Source organism: Pygocentrus nattereri, chromosome 6 (assembly GCF_015220715.1).
Source record: "Pygocentrus nattereri isolate fPygNat1 chromosome 6, fPygNat1.pri, whole genome shotgun sequence".
Lineage (NCBI taxonomy): Eukaryota > Metazoa > Chordata > Actinopteri > Characiformes > Serrasalmidae > Pygocentrus > Pygocentrus nattereri.
In genome coordinates, this window is record NC_051216.1 from 40,065,299 (window position 1) to 40,083,272 (window position 17,974).

Below are 17,974 nucleotides of genomic sequence, written 5' to 3' on the forward strand. Positions count from 1 at the left end.
CATCTCTGACTGATCCAGCTCCAGGCCAAGATTAAGTCCCTGACAGACTACATGCAGAACGTGGAGCAAAAGAAGAGGCACCTGGAGGAGAGCCAGGATTCACTGATGGAAGAGTTGGCTAAACTCCATGCACAGGGTGTGTGAATCACACAGACACACACACGGGATATTTCTGAGGAGATTAGATATAAAATGATCCCACTTACATAGAAAAAAAGGAAAAGTAAAAAAAAAAAAACAGGAGTTTAAAAAAATTATTAAAAGTTATAGCGAAACTTCTAACACCCACCTGGAAGACTTGGTAGTCCACCAGAACTGTCCCCAGTCGCATTTTGATTTACAATGGGTGGAACAGTTTTGTGAGACATGAGATAAACAGTACTTAAAGCTTACATCTGCGAGAGGGGAGCAAATCAAACTCTACTCTTGCTTCAGATCTGAAAAAATCCACAGGTATTTCTGTCCATCCTTTCACATCTCAGCGCTATTGGTCTGAAAGGATGTATAGCTGTTCAGGAAGCTCTTATTGATGTTATATTTAGTAGTGGCTTCTGTTTAGTTTCTGTCAAACATGTTTTCTTCCTTTTTCTGATGCTGAAAAATGAATAAATTGTGTTCAGTGGCTGTTTTGTTTTGAAATCAAATGGTCTCTGACTTTTGTACAGGTCATCCAAATTACACTAACTGTCCAAAAAACAAAAGATAAACTAAGTGCTGTTCTTATATGTTAATACAGAAAGGATGCATGAAGTGTCTGTGATGGACAAGGAGAAGGAGCACATGAGCAAGATGAAAGATGCTGAAGAGATGAAGGTAAATAACATGCTTCTGTTTCTCTTACACGTGTTTCCGCAACATTACCATCCCAGTGCATCGTAAAAGAACGTTGCTGTTCACGAGTGAAAAGCTGCTAGTTGCTAATAGCATTAAACAATAATGTTATGCTAACTAAAGAAAAGAAAGAATTACTTGAAAAAGGTTAAGCTTTCATTTAAAACTGCAAAGCGCTCGACTTACCTTTTACCATTTCTCCTAATATGGGTTCTGTGAACATTCTGTGTGTAGACAGCTCTTGAGGAGCAGATGGAGACTCACCGAGAGGCCCATCAGAAGCAGCTCTCTCGTCTCCGAGATGAGATCGACGAGAAACAGAGGATCCTGGATGAGCTGAAAGAGTTAAGAGCAAAAAAAAAAAGTGTACTCTTTCTTCTTAGACAAGTTATACACATTACTAACATTGCTAACTGTCAGTGAAACTCATAGTTGAAGCCACCTATATGGACAAAAATATATGGACATTTCAAATACACTGCAATTCAGGCTGAAATACATTCCAAACACTAAAATGTATTTCAGAATATGTAGCCATATTAACCAACTATACGTTAAAATACGTTTATTTTAAAATGTATGGGGAAATATTACACCAGTACCATACACAAATAAATGCATGTAAGTGTATTTTTAAAACAGGTGTGAAAATGTTCAAAATGTGTGAAAATACTTGTCTAACGTGCTGTTTGGATCCCTTTCGAAATGACTTTGAAGTGTACTCCAGTATTTTCATTTGAATTATTAGCTAATGAACCTTTAACATGGCAAAGGCAAGTGTTGTAGGTATTGATACTGATATACTGTGAAAATGCAGTTATGATTTAATATCCTGTTTATTTGAAATGCATTTTGTGTGAGTGTCTTACTGCATACGTACATGGTTAACCCAAAGCACAAAGCAAAACACAGAAATCATTTACGTTCATTGAGTTCATGTATATTTAGTTACATCTATAATCTTTGTTAAAACTACATGCAAATAAAAAAATACATTAACAAACATAAATAAAGGCATTTTAAAACTATATTCAACAAAAACATTTTGCAAAAATATATTTGATAAATACATTTGGAAAATGCATTTTAAAAATATATATTCAGTAATTTTTTTGGCCATTTGCATACATTGCCAAAAAAATTATAAACAAAATGATAAATATATTTGGAATATATTTTATAGTTAAGTCAGGGTTAACAGAAAATGGCTTTTATTCTAAATTCTACATTCTGCTGCCATCACATTGTGCCAGAAATGTTTTGTGTGTGTGTGTGTGTGTGTGTGTGTGTGTATATATATATATATATATATATATATATATATATATATATATATATATATATATATATATATATATATATATATATATACAAACACACACACACACACACAACATCATATATTTTATGAGAGGAGCGTACATGAATGCCACTGCAATGTCATATTTACTTTATTTTCAAAAAAGCTGTGATAGCTGCTGATGTTTGTATTGTAAATGGTCATATGTCAGTTATTCAGCAGCCACATATAAACACTGCAGACTAACATCATCCATGTGAAAAAATACAAATAAAAGCATGTTCTGTGATGCGTCTAACTGGATAAAAACATTACCGTACTTGTCATTCACATAAATGGGCTCTCTTCCAGTTTTTTTTCTGACCAAAACCATTTGAACGCCTGAACACCATTCATGTCATTTTTATAGCCTCCAAAGTTGTTAGTGTAACTTCCGAAGAGGACTTGAAGGCAGCATTAATCAGTGTAACGGTTTCTAATTCAGTCAGAAAATGAGCTGAATTTCAATCTGCATATATAGTCGACAGAATTTATTTGCATAAATACTGGAGAAATAGATTGTCCTCCTACTCAGATAACCTGAAACGTATTTGTTCTCTCTCAGTCTGAACCAGGCACTTCAGCTGGAGCAGGAAAAACTCCTCTCTGACTACGACAAGCTCAAAGAGCAGGAACAAGAGAAAGATGAGAAGCTGCAAAAACTAGTGTAAGTGGGCTGCTCTTGTGGGCTGTTGACTTCCATGAACTGACCTCAGTTAATGTAGAAGCAGAAGTACTAATATACTCAAGTTTTAAAAAATACCAAGTGATGTATGTGAAGCATTTTAGTTATTGCTTTTTGGTTTGTTTTTCTGTGCATTAGTTTACTAAATGAGAAGAGGGAGCAGGCCAAGGAGGATCTGAAGGGTCTTGAGGAGACGGTGGTATGTAAACAAGTATCGTGATGCTCTAAGAGCTAACATTTTCTTCGTCAATATATTGGCATTTTTCAGAAGTACAAACAAACAGTCAGATGACCAGGCATAATTACACTTTTTTGATTAATAGCTACTGACTGTAGCCCCTCTGTTGCTGCAGTTTGTCTCTTCCCCCTTCCGTCCATGGAAAGCAGCGGTGAGCCGTTAGAGCTAGTAGAGCTAGGCCTTCAGTTTAGACCATAAATATCAAAACTTGGTCAGATCGATTATAATGCTGATTGCTACTACCATCCCTATGGAATTCCCAATAGTATGTAAATGCTGCACATTTTTTGGCCTTTCTAGATTGATTATGTATATTTGAGGTATTTTTCCTTGTATCAGTTGTATCAGTTATACAGTGATAGAGAGTCCTGGCATAGAGCTGCAATTGCCGTTTTCCATTTCTAACAACTGAAACCTGGTTCAACTACAACTTGGATGTACAGTCAGTGATGTATCTAGAACTTCCAGATGGCTTAGAGGGATATTTTTCCTCAGATGCAAATGCAATTAGTTGATTTCTCTGTCACTTCCTAATTATGCTGGTAGTTAATCTAATGTGCAAGGCTTTCAGTCCAGCTGCTGAAGGCCTAGCCAATGGGAGAGCTTGCTTCGTTGTATTTAAGATAAGATAAGATAAGATAATCCTTTATTAGTCCGACAACGGGGAAATTCTATGTATGTATTTACATAGATACCACAGAGAAAAAACTCTGATTTGAAATTTTCAGTGGGGTGATTTGAGGTATCCCCCTGTGTTTACATGCACTCAATAATTTGATCAAAATTCCAGCAGTTATCTGATTACCTGTCCAAATGGTCATGTAAACAGCATACTCCAATTTCTTAGATCGGTGTAAGGTCTAAAAATCCAAATAAGAAATCAGATAAAGAGAGCTGGATGTTAGCTCAGTAATCAGATCTGTGCATGTAAACTCTTATGATTTCTTTCTGATTCAGAGTTCTTTGTCTGCACATGTGCTAAAAAAGGACCGCAGTACCAGAAATAAGCAAGCAGCATTATTATCAGATATCAGTTATCAGATTATTAAGCGCGTGTGAACGCACTCAATGGTACAAGAGTATTACTACAATATTTTCAGATTTCAAAAGCGACATATAAAAACTACATATGTTTTTATAGTTTCCACAAGTCATTAGGCCTTTTCTTCTCTGAGGGTCCCACACTGATGGAAAGAAACCACCACAAGACCACTGCTGACCAGATATTATTTGGGTGGTGGGCTGTTCTCAACACAGCAGTGACACTGACTGGGTAGTGTGTGTAGTGGTGATACAAGTGTAGTAGACACAGCAGTGTTGCTGGGATTTTCACACACGTCAGTGTCACTGCTAGGTGGAGAGTGGACCGCCTGCCGAAAGTATCCAGATAAGAGTGGCTCTGTGGTCAGAAACTAATGATGTATAGTTATAGGATGACTAACACAGTTTGTGCAGGAACAGACAGACTGTGATCTCTTAACTGTACTGTACACCAACTACATTACAAGAGTGGTGCTATTGCAGTCCAGTTAGGGCTACAATCAGTAACTGTAAACCTATAAAGTGCACCTGTATGGTGGGCATTCATGAGTGTAGAGGGACCTACTGAACTGGCAGGGTGTATTACCTGTTAATATAACTGATTGATGGTCACCTAAATCATTTTAATTTCGTCAATATTATTTATGAACTTCCAGGCAAAAGAGCTACAGATGCTCCACAATCTGCGCAAGTTCTTTATTGAGGACCTGAACACGCGTGTCAGCAGGGTAAGTGTTAAGACATATAACCTTTTGTTTCTTTGTTATTTTAGTATTTCTGCTATACTGCACTTCACAGCATTCCCTTGAGCGTGTGGGTGGTACCTACTGCCAGCTTGTGCAAGCACAGACATCCTTTGGCTTTGAGCCTTCATTTTGGAGCCAGAAGCTGAATGAGTGGTGAGATGAAGAGAAGAGGAAAAAACACTTGGTTGAGATATTTCCAGTGTTACTAAGGAAACGGTGTCATTGGCTTCTTTGAGGAAATGTGAAGTAAACGTGTCATTGCCTCGTTGAAGTGACAATTAAACCAACTCTAAAATAAGTTGGACTGTTCTCGCAGCTGTGGATGTTTCTTGACCTTACCTGTCCTATTTTTCTCTGGGTCATGCTGTGGACAGTCACAAAGGACATGTTTGTGCAACCTCAGTGACAACTTCTAGCATATTACTGTGTACTGAGATACAGGTGTTCAGGATTTTATTTTTTTTAAACGCAGTATTTTGCAAACATCTCAGACAACCATTGATTTATTTAATTTCCAGACAAAATATTACATTTTTCAGGAGATAATTCTGAGGCGATTAGTCATAAGATAATTTACTATAAGGTAGGAAAAAGTCAAAGGAAAATAAGGAAATAAGAGGAAAACAGAAGTCTCCAAAAATGAAATTTAAAAGATGACTAAAATCTACAGAGAACATGGGACTCATAACAACCACTCCTGAGATATGGTAGACCACCAAAACTGTCCCCGTCAGATAAACAGCACTTAAAGCCTTCATCTTTGAGACAGAGGAGAACATCAAGCTGCTTCAGATCTGAAAACATCCACAGTTATCTAAATTAAAAAGACGTGAAAGAAGAAAATATGCAAATCAAACAAAGAAACAGCTGGTGTTCTCAGAAGAATGGACTGACCACCTCCAGTCCAGACCTCCACACCATTGATTGCGTTTGGGATTGCTTGGATGGTGTGAAGCAGAAAATGGTAAACCAGTTTCCGGTGACTGAACTTTGAGAAATAACACAGTGAGGCTTCTGTGTCATTTTCTATTAAATATGTGTTTTCTGTTTTCCTGACACTGAAAATGAATAAATGTCATGCTTCAGTACCACACACATAAATCATAACTATGTAACTGACATAATAGCAGTTTAGTAGCAGTTACCAAATAATTGACTGCAGTTATGTCAGTTTAAAGGCTAAACCGTAGTTCTAATCACATCACATGCTTTGTCTTTTATTTCCCGACAGAGTGTAGAGTTGGATCCTGATGAGGGTGGCAGCCTGGCTCAGAAGCAAAAGATCATTTTCCTGGAGAACAATCTGGAACAGCTCACTAAAGTCCACAAACAGGTGTGCTATGTCGACGGTATTCTTTAACTGCTACAGATGATACGAAAGTTTTGTTTTCCTAAGCCTTCTTCTCATCTCCTCTGGTAACCCTGCTCTTTCTTTTCTCTCTCACTCTCTCTCTCTCTCTCTCTCTCTCTCCCTAAAGCTGGTGCGGGATAACGCAGAGTTGCGTTGCGAGTTGCCTAAGTTGGAGAAGCGTCTGCGGGCCACAGCTGAGCGGGTGAAGTCTCTGGAGGCAGCACTGAGGGAGGCCAAGGAGAACGCCATGAGGGATCGCAAGCGCTACCAGCAGGAGGTGGACCGCATCAAAGAGGCTGTCAAGGCCAAGAATCAAGCAAGGAGGAGCCACATTGCACAGATTGGTCAGTATAAAGATGTGTCCTTGAGCTTGGAGTCTGTTTCTTGAAAATTTTAAATGTGAAAATACTGTCTTTGGTATCAAGTACTAGACCACAATAGGAAGTCTGGATTTTCATCCTTCTCAACAAAGCATGGAAATATCTATAATGTGAAAACTTTGCTGAAATAGGAACTTAAAGCAATAGTTTAGAGCAAAGAGTCAAATGTATGTAATTTTCCAGGGAATCAGCCGAGACATGTTTGCTTCTTAACATCCCAGGGAACACAGTAAAATATTAAAAATGTTTTATGATACTTGAGTGTTATACTAAACAGCAAAGGCCGAATGAAAAAGAAAAAAAATATATATATATATTTATGACTAAACATGGCTTAAAACCCACTGATCAGGCCTATCTGAGAACTGAGTGGGCGTGGCTAATGAGTTACTTTATTGACAGCTCTCGGTCCAACACTCCTGGCCTGCAGGCAGCAGCCAGCCACAGATAGGTGATCTATCTTGCTAGCTTTTGGTTATGCTTGGTTAGCTTTACTATCTTGTGTGGCTGGGACTAGAGACATCAGCCTTGTGATTGGTTAGGGGAATGCTTATCCAAGTTCACATGGAGAGGAGAGAAATATGATTAAGTATATCGCTCATTTATTGATCATTGGAACGTTATTCAAAGGGTTTACAAAGCTAATGTATCTTAACATGTAATGGAAGCGTATAACCCACCAATTAGCATTATGCAAACTGCATGTCTAAATCACACACATATGCCTCAAACCATGTCGGTTAATTAAGTCAGGGAATGTGCCAGATTAGCTCATTTGGCTCATTTTCAGACATAGTCCCTGGGCAGGTATTACAAAAAGATGATGCTAGCTGGTGAGATAATAGCTTCAGTTACTTGTTAACCACCTTATCCTCATAGCTCTGGTGCAAAACTAAAGAAGTAAACTAAAGGCATCAGACATGTCCTGGCTGGTCGACTGCATTTGGGGGAAATTATTTGTTCATGATTTACTGCTGAACCCTTTAAGGCAGTGGTGCCTCTTTATGACAGTGATCAATCTTAATTTTGGTCTTAATCTCGACAGCCAGGAGGTCATCTTGGTTTCAAAGGATCTGGCCTTGATAAAGACCACAGAAAAAGAAATGGCAAACGCAAAACCTCAACATTTTTAGCTTTCCGTGTTATATCATTGCCACAAGGGGGCAGCATATGTACATTTATTTTCTCTACAAAGAGTTTCCACTCAGAAGGCCCTCCTCTGCTATACCTGATTTGGCAAAGAAGGGCTTAATGACCCCCTAATGATATGACTGTGCCAAGCCAGAGCTGAGAAACGTTGCTTTAATTTGCTGTAATATCAGAAACCACAAACTAGAAGCACATTTAAAGCTGCAGGTGGGTTTTGTATGAACAGCGTCCCAGGAATTAGAGTAAAACATAATTTATAGAAGAGGTACTGAGAAAGACAGTACTTTTTAACTGAGGGCAGCTTTCAGGATTCTGCCTTAGAGAACAGTTTTATTAAAATGGTATGATCTGCACCAGGTTGCTCATGTTGCTCCAGAGTCATTGAAAATGACTTATGCGCAAAAAAAAATCTGATTTTAGTGCATAATTTGTAGTTATTTGCAAATTTAACAGGGGGAAAAGAAAACAAGAAATCAAAATATAAAACGTGCCATGATTTTCACACAGGCCACATTTGATCTTTGAATTTTTTTCCAATATATTAAATTCAGTAAATGAAACAGTAATTGTGTGTTTTAACTGGACTGCACTGTTAGTACAAATAAGCATGTCTTCTTTGTTGTTTTCCAACAATTTTAGATTTAAAATAGAAAGCTGTTTAGATTTTGCCATTTTCCTTTGGAAAAACTGCAAAATTAAAGGAACAGCTGCTAAAAGTGCAACCTAGTGAATAATGCCAAACGTGTCCCCTTGTTGTGAAATGAACAGACATTAGCACTCAAACCTTTCAGCTGTTTAAACCACCTTTGGGCCAAAAGAGTTTCGCTGTGTGTATTTAAAAATACAACAAAAAACCTGGGAAAGAAAACTGGCCAAGATTTGCAGGAATTTTTCTTGCTTATTTGTAAGAATACAGGACCCTGGTGGTGACATACCATCTAAATAATAGTAAGGGGTGGCCATAACTTAGTAAAACATGGGAACGAGATCATTTAAAAAGGCATGGGAACAAGACCTTAATGTGTGGTCATGGCTTAGTAAGGTAAAGGGATGAGATATTTAAGCCTTGGCCACAGCTTAATAAGACCTTCTCATACTCATGGCTTACTAAGTCGTGGCCACGACTTAATTATTTTGTTTTCACACCTTACTAAGTTGTGACCACACATTAGGACCTCACCAGCATGGCCCCGTATGAGAAAGTTAAAGCAAAATGGCAAAATTAACCTAAACTTTCGGCCAGCAATGTAAGTGGAAATCTCACAGAAGTGCTTAATCATCCACCTTCCCTCTGCTTCTTTTAGCCAAGCCCATTCGCGCTGGACATCATCACTCAGCTGCCACCGGCTCGCCAGGCCACAGCATTAGAGGAGGAGCCCAGGTCGCGTCCAGCCAGCGCCGTCAGCACCACTACCAACAAGCTCAGCACTACCACCACAGCAGCAGCAGCAGCAGCAAATGAAGGACAAAGAGATGGTAAAGTCCAGTCCACCCTTTACATATCTCACACAAGCTCATCTAAACTCTTCTTCCAGTCAAATTAAGACTGACTGTACAAAACTTCAGGGGAACCTACACTACAAGACACACGCCACTGTCATTGTTAGTTAGAGAGAGGTCCACCCTGTAAAAATGTCTAGCCAAGAGCGGCTCTTTGGTCAGTAACTAAGCACTGATGTAGGGCTTAGTTTCCCTGCTTAAACAGACCCGCTAAACCTGATCATTTGGGGTGTGCCATATGATGAAAATTTAATGTCATGATAATTTAAGATATTTTCACATTATTTAGTTTTTCTGTGGTATAATACGTTGGAAAAGACTACATATAAAAAATAAAAAACTATGAAAATGATTGCCATCCAGTGTTCCTCATACTACACTGGACTAAATCCAGTTACATACAGTTTGCCATTGCTTTTAAGTACCAATGCTATTCACATTGTACTGAGAAAAGCATGTTGTAACATAGTGTGGCGTAAATTATCCTGATTGCGATCAACATTTTCATATTGTGCAATACTAAAATTCAGGGCTGAACTGAGGGAGCTCCAAAACAAGCTAAAATTGGATTTAATAGCTACTGTGGAAACTTTGTTAAAGTGTTCATTTCACAGAAAACTGAGTTTTCCTCACTTTTTCAAAATAAAAGAGATTGTTGTTGTATATAGACATAAATCAGTTGCAGCATTCACCACCATGAAGTCCATACAAATAAAAACTAGACTAAAAATGAGCCTGTTTTAAATTGTTTTTGTGATATGGGCCCATTCATGTTGAAGTTATAAGCAGTGTTTCAGCCCGGGCTGTTCTTTGAATGAGGTGCAGCCTTTTTAGTTGTAAGGGGTAAAGAAAGCTGGAAAACTGTCATGTACAAGTGAATGTGTTTGGAAAAAATCAAACCAACAGATTTTATAATCAGCATGTTTAACGTTGTTGACTAATCATTGCAGGCCTAGTTGGAGCTCTAGTCTCCAGAAAGGTTCTCCAGGAGCAGGGCTGGTGACCATAGTTCTAGCTCTTGAACACTGATAGATGAGGTCAGATAGTCAGGTCAAAAATGCTCCGCTGGGTTGGGAAAAATTGACCTCCACCAATTTTAGATGGCTTGTTAAGCTGAGGCCTATTTATCACTGTTGCAGCTCGACACTAAAGATTGATATGCAAGCGTCAGGGCAGCTCTTCTTGATTTAGGACTTTCAGAAGGTCACCCCTACCTCAGAACACTTGGAGCCACCCCTGGCCCCTCTCTGCAGTATTTTTGGATGGGATAGTCCCTCACTCCCTTTTCCCAGACTGACACATCAGGATGTTACCAAACTCTCTTCCTTCAAATTTGATTTGACCTGAGAAAAACAAGCTAACAAGCTCCTCCAGCTGCATTTCCCTTTATGCCAGATTTGTCCCCCTAGCAGCGAATAAAAAGAACGCCTGTGTTCGATCAGATTTGGTGTAACATCTTATGAAACAGACCTTTATTTGAATTTAAAAAGTCTGTTTACCTCAGTGTCATGCTTTAGCAGTGGCTGATCAGGCAGCTTTACTGGGACGAAAGTTTTGTTCTTAAACTGTGTGAAGATTAATTGCGCAGTGCTAAAAGAACACCGCTAATTAGGTTTCAGCAGCATGTGACGTGTCTGGAGGCGCCAGCAGCTTAGTTGGAGAGTGGTGGCCGAACATTGCGCCCGGTGCCAGTTGTTCGACTAAGATGGAGGAAAGTGTTTATAAAGGGTACAAAAAGGTCTGTGTTCACAAAGACCCCCGAGTCTTGGGAAAGTAACAGAGAGCAGGACACTTACATTAACCCTTAAGCGCATCTCTGCTTTACTAATTATTTGTACATCTGCTGAGCTGCACTGGCTGCCTGTATCTTTTAGGATGTATTTTAAAGTTTTGTTACTAGTTTTTAAACTCTAAATGGTCTTATAGCACCTGCTTACTTTACAGAACGGCCATGTGATCTTAAATATTGCAAAATACTTTTTGTATTTAAAAAGTCAAGCATAAATAATTAATATACTGTAATGATCTAATTTAATATTTATTTTGTTCTTAATTCATGTATTATTTATTTATTTATTTATGTGTTTATTTAAGCTTATCTAAGCAATATTTGAAATCTATGAGGCTAGAATCATTCTATACATTTATCTGCAAACAAAAATTGATTTATATTTTATATTTAAACATGTATTTAAATATTCATGTATGTTGATGCTTTGTGGATTCTAAGCATTTGAGAATTTGCAAGGATACAGAAAAAATTGTGCAGCTTTTAAACTTAAAACTATTATATTATTACTGTTATATTATTATTATTATTATTATTATTATTTAAAAAGCATTGCTGTAAAAATGTGCAGGTTTTAAACGTAAAAAAGTAAGTAACCAGGTTGACTGTAAATGTTGAGTTCATTGAATTTAAATAATCATATTACACATGAAAATTTCAATTTAAAGTTTACAAGTGGCATAATATCTTACACTGTAAGTAACTGAGTTCATTGAACTTGGAATATTAACAGATATAAGACTCACATTATTCTTCTGAACTCAGATTTTCAAGTTTCAAGTTTTTTTAATTTAAATGTCGCTGAATATTTTTTGCAGTTTAGTGGCAAAACACATGTAGTGCAAAAGTTTAGGTACATTGTCAAATGACAGATTATGTTGATTTCCTTAGTGAAAATAAATGTAACACATCCTGTTCAGAGAACACACATCTATACATTTTAATGTACAATTACTGTTTATTTACTGAATGTAACATTTTGGGGAAAAAACTAATGCAATGGGGAAAGAAGCTACTTATCGCTGCTAGTGGCACAAAACCTCGTATCTCCAAGATGATAACTTTACAGGAGAAGGAAAAAACCTCCTTTACTTTTAGTGTAAGTCAATGGAACCAGACTTATTTCCAAGTAATTTTTGGGTTGTTTCTTTTGGTCTATTCATCATAAGATTTATACACAATGCAAAGGGCAACAGGTGCTTTCAAGTTATGTCAAAAACTGAAAAAACGAAAAATGGAGATACAAGGTTTTGTTTTGACCACAGCGTTATACTCTCCTGGGCTGAGGTGGTCATCAAGATCTTGTGAGCTCTTGACAATGGGGCCAACAACTAAATGACTGTACCATTCTGGAGCCCTTCATTTCTTATATTTTAACATTGATTGCTACCACGCAATAAACAGTGCTACAAACAGCTAAACCATTTCATAGGTACTTGTGCATTAATATTTTTTCAAACGCTGGGCTATATAAAACGCATATTTCGTTGTGGATAAATTGTTCAAAATGATAAGGAAGAATACAAGAGAGACGGGGGGTCATAACTAAATAAATTAAGGGGTAGGTTATGAGGTAATTAGGCTTTATTTAATCTTTACTAAAGACTAGTGGGCTTTTAATGCTTCAGTCTTAGGTTTAGAGAAGTTCGTTTCCCTGCTATTATTTTCCAGAGCTAGAGCTTTTGTTTACTCTTTTCATGTAAATTGTTTCATCAGTGTCCACTAGGGGGTGGTGTCCAATAGCTAATGTCCAGTAGGGAGCAACTGAGTCATGAGAAAATGCAGCGCAGTTGCTTCCACAGTACAAAATTGTGATTCATCAGCCTTTTCTTACCCTAACCGTCCTCCTGTCTTTGTCTCTGTTCCAGTGGGAAGAAAAATGGCTCATCGTGAGCTCACTTGAGCATTCTTCCTGTCCAGAATTCATCCGTCCGTTTTTTCCCATGGTGGTCTATTCTTGTTTCAGGAACACAGATGCAGTCACCTCTGATCACGTTGAGGACTGAAGCTGTTTTTTTCAGAGAATATCCATATATGTGCATCACGACTGACTACACTGGCTCATAGACATACACGCGAACCCACACCGACGTGGAAACAATGGACCGTCCGTTACGTCCAATTAAGCACTATTAACCCCCCTTTTCTCTATTGTCACCCCCCTTGTAGTTCTGAACATCAGTACAGTTTGAACTGTTAAAACTGATTGGTCTGATTGACCCGATTGACTTTTTTGTCCCCCACAAATGCTCCTGGAACACAACTGTAAGACCCCAAATCTTTGCCAGTTTTCAACAAACTGCAGTGATAAGGCCGTGAAATGAACACGGCCATCTCTGGTGCCCTTAGCTGCAGAATGAGGGCTTTTTCCATGGTTCCTCTAATTGGCAGTGACCCAGAAAATCCTATTTTTATTGCCTGCTCAGAACAAGCACAGACATAACCAGGAATGTAGTTTGCTGTAGAAATCCAACATTGTCGATTTAAGGCCTCTGAATGTATTAAGGAGTTGGTTTTTTTTTACATGCCAAAAAAAAACTTCAGTAATATGGGCTGAATTTTATACTTTACAATCAATTTATTTATACTGCAAATAATTTAAAAATGAGTTAAAATGTTTTTAGTAGTATTATTTATATTGAGGTTTCATATTTGTTTGTGTTTTTTTTCTTCACACGTCTGTTCCTTTTTACATATGAAGTCAGGGATATGTGTTTCTAAGTGTCATCAGTACTGGGCAGGAACTGCTCAAACATCTGAGAGAGTGATACAATCAGCATCCACTGATGGGTCAAACAGAAAATGCAGGTACTGTACTTGAAGTTCAAGTAATATATGGACGTTTTGATCATGCATATGTATGATGAAAGCTACATTTAAGGTTACTTGACCTTTATGTGAAAATATCCAAGCATTCTGAAGGATAATTCAACTGATTTCTGCATAATTCAGTGGTTGAGATGTAAACAGGGTCATTCAGAGTGGGTTGGTATGAAATGAATAAAGAGACTCAGATTTCTTTACAGTGGTGGTGATAGCAACCAGGGGTCACCACGTCTACATCACAAATATAGCCATTTTATTAATTATACAGAGCAACCAGTGATCTTACACCTACGTCTGAGCTTTTGTGTGTAGTGAAGATGCTGGTTAAACGGGTAAATCTGGAAAGAAAAGGTTTTGGGCTATTTTGCCTCATAGCACCCTGCATAACAAATAGACCTAGGCCCAAATCTTAGTATAGAACTATCATAAAAAATAGCTTGGGCATCAGGCAGCACATTCATAACCATTTCATGTAAAAACTTTCTTTGTGTGAACAATTCTGACTCACTAAGTCTCTCCAGAACGGAGCATTTCACACCAAATCACTCTGAATGACTTAAGTTGACTTGAGTTATGCAGAAAATTTTGGAAAATTGGTGGAATTGCCCTTTAAGGCTAGAAACTTCTATTTAAAAAAAACACCCCCCCCCCCCCCCAGATGCCTTATTCTGATATTAATATAGTTCTTATTACTTTTTACACATTTTATCAATATGATACATTTTATTTATTTATTTATTTATTTATATTTGAATGTAAAATGTACATGTTTGTTTGTTTGTTTGTTTGTTTAATTTCTGCAAATGTTTCTTGGAGCTTTCCGCTGCACTGATGCTGACCAGCCACTCAGTTCATTGGGCAGTGCAAAAAAAAAAAAAAACATTATTTATTTAGTTTTAATCAGATTTCATGTTTTAGTTCTTGCCTTCCTCGTGTTATTGTGCTGACCAGTCACTCAGCATCTGGCTAAAGGGAAGACCAGATATTTAATGGTGCTCGAAAAAACGTTTTGTACTAAAACTACACTCTTAAAATAGGTGCCATAGAAGGTTCTTTGAGTGATGACATAGTAACACATTTGGTTCCCTAAAGAACCTTGATTTGTGAGTGTGAAGAGCCTTTGAAAGACATAAAGACGCTTCAGATAAGAAAAAGTGCTATAACAATGTAAAAGCAGTTCCTGAAATCTTTCAATCATCTGGGGTCCAAAAAGGTTCTTCACGCTCATATTTCACTTACAAAAATGGTTCTCTAAAGCAGCGGTTCTATGACTCTTGTGTGTATAGTAAGTGCTAATGCACCCCCGTTTCATTACATTACAGATAATTCTTTAAGAGGGTGCGTTGTGTTGGTTGTGAATTTTGATTGATCGGCACATCATTTAATAACAATAATAATGATACCATCTAAACAAGTAGCACTTTTTAGATATGATCAAAGCAGATTCAATACACAAAATTAAAGATGGCTAAGTAGAGACGTAACCTCTGCGATTTTCCTGCATTCCTTTAGCGCCCCCTTGTGCCATGCAAAAGAATTGCGGGAACAACAATCAGGCAAACTTGTGCTGATATCAGCAAAAAACAGCATTTAACAAATCAAAGTTGAGGTGCTAGCTGGACACTGCACCTCTCTCTGGTCTGTGAGAATGAAATATATGACTTTTTATTACATTTGTTGCACGCTGATGGGATCACCACGTTGCGCATAAACATGAGTTCAAATGCATGCACAGGAAATCAAGCTCGTGCTTTGCAGCAGCAGCTTTTGGGGAGTCCAGTCCACACAATATATGGCTGCGGTGGCACCCTCCTCATAGGACCACATCATTTTAAAACCAGACAGTGTTTATCTCTCAGTCAAGGTTTAGTGGATTGACATTGACTATTGAGTAAATGTTGAATTTAAAAGGTTGATTAGCTGGACATACTAGACACACACACACACACACACACATATATATATATATATATATATATATATATATATCGCTGTTATCAGAACAAAATCTCATATGTCCAAAATGGTAACTTAACAGGAGAAGGAAAAAACCTACTTTACTATTAATGTAAGTCAATGGAACCAGATGTTTTTCCAAGTCATTTTGGCCCGTTTCTTTTAGTCCATTCATCATGAAATTTACACGCAATGTAAAGGGGGAAATTTTCAAATTATGTCAAAAATGGAGAATCAAGATTTTGTTCTGATATAAATATATAAATACTTTATAATTGAAAGTGTTTAAAAGGACATTGTAAGGGGCCAGTGTGAGTGGGCCTGACGCAGCTGATAAAATTAATAATGCTATTTATTCATAATTTTTCAGGTGCTGTTCTGTGCTATATTGTTTGTATATACCTCATTCTGTTCTGCATAGGTCTACTTATTCTTAGACCAACAGATGGAGCATACTGTTTGAAAGGTGGGAGGATTGTAGTGTGAACACCGGGGGATCAGGTGTGGTTCTGGAATCGCTGCTCTAAAAAACATCCATTGAAACTTTTTATGGAACCAGAGTCTTTTCTATGGCATTGCACAAAGGAACACTTTCTGGCACCTCAATTTTTACATGTTCGCTTACATTGTGTGGTTATGCACTTTTTAAACGTATATCACGGTATCTGTCTGACTTCTTTGTGTTTTCAATGTACAACCTGAGTTGTGAGAATCAGTTAATGTAATCCTCACTTTCACCTGCAATGTCATCAGGTTCATATACAGTACACGGTTCACAGTGTTGTTATTGGTCATCACCATTGGTCACTCGTCTTGGACTCTCAAACCAGAATTTTGTTACTGTGTGGAAAAGTCCACTTGTACTGTAAGTGCTTTGTTCTATGACGCGGGTGTTGACTCATCAGTGTGCAGTGTGATGGATACAAGGCTGTTCTTCAGTTTCCTCCACTGGTGAAGTGGGTGTGGTGCCACGCTCTTCGGCCTGTCTTGTCTAAAGTTACAAGGTCATTGCTTTGTACCCACGTGAGGGGAATACCTCAAGTAAACACACACTTCCAAACGGGAAGATAAGTCAATAAGGCAGTCCTATAAACAGTAGAGTCACAAGTCTATCTTTTCTACTGGTGTTAAACATGCTATCTCTCTTTAAATGAATCCAGTGTTTTTATATTGTTCCATGTTTTTCTATGAGACATCTGTGAGAGGTCTACATCAGTATTCAGTCATTCTTCAACCAGACAACTGCTCGTTTGTGTGATATCCATCACCTTTCTCTGCCTGTTTCGGTCCTGTAATGTGTTTCATGTTTTCATAATGCTCCCTAAATCATTTCAGATGCATATGAATCACACATTTGAAAACTAGGGAATGATCATCAACAAACCTGTTGCGTTTAACTGCATAAGTGCATGGTGCAGCAATCAGATGATGAGGGTCAATGTTGAAGGTAATAAAAATGTACCAACTTTTTGTCAGGTGTTTTTTTTTTGGGGGGGGGGGCGGGGAAATGAGTGATGAAACTGAGTGCGTTTAAATGTACTTAGTAATCCAATAACTGCAGAAAATCAGATTTTGTCAGTAATCGGTCCAACGCATTTACCTGAGATAATGGGGAAACTCCAGGCCTACGTGGGTCAGACAGTAATCAGATCGACACAAACGTAATGTAAAACTCAAACTTTGTGCCGTGGCTTTTTTAAAAAAACATTGAAACACTTGACCTGGAAATATGAACATAAATCATCTAGAACACGAAGAACATTTAAATCCTTCATTTGGTTAGGCATGTGTTTGGTTTCAGCATCGCTCCATAAGTGTTTTGCTGCATCTCGCAGCACCGCTGCTCGCTTATTTCCGGTACCGCTGTCTGTTCTCACGCATGCCAAGACTGAGAACGAATCAGAGTAAGAGTTCACATGCACTGAGAAATCTGATTACTGAGCTAATATCCAGCATTCTTTGTCAGATTTCTTAACCAGATCTCTAGACCTTACTCCAGTCTAAGAAATCGGATCGGAGGATGACCGTTTGAATAATCAGGAAAGTGCAGATGTAAACACACTCATTAACAGTTGTTCACCCAGTCCTCTGGAGTCGTGTGCCATTCTGTGATGGGACTCATGGCCACATAAAGAACTACAGA

At 37.9% G+C, this 17,974-nt stretch overlaps 1 protein-coding gene across 1 annotated transcript in view; it reads left to right on the forward strand.

The window, feature by feature from the left end:
* The window catches only part of kif5c (kinesin family member 5C), a 68,113-nt gene extending 52,240 nt beyond the window's left edge, over positions 1-15,873 (forward strand). The window contains exons 17-26 of the mRNA XM_017695010.2: positions 19-136; positions 737-813; positions 1,066-1,175; positions 2,736-2,837; positions 2,994-3,054; positions 4,791-4,862; positions 6,112-6,213; positions 6,359-6,575; positions 9,065-9,236; positions 12,918-15,873. Coding sequence (XP_017550499.1) covers positions 19-136; positions 737-813; positions 1,066-1,175; positions 2,736-2,837; positions 2,994-3,054; positions 4,791-4,862; positions 6,112-6,213; positions 6,359-6,575; positions 9,065-9,222 — 1,017 coding nt within the window. The 3' untranslated portion in view covers positions 9,223-9,236; positions 12,918-15,873. The remainder of the gene's footprint in view (positions 1-18; positions 137-736; positions 814-1,065; positions 1,176-2,735; positions 2,838-2,993; positions 3,055-4,790; positions 4,863-6,111; positions 6,214-6,358; positions 6,576-9,064; positions 9,237-12,917) is intronic.
* The last annotated feature ends 2,101 nt before the right edge of the window (positions 15,874-17,974 follow it).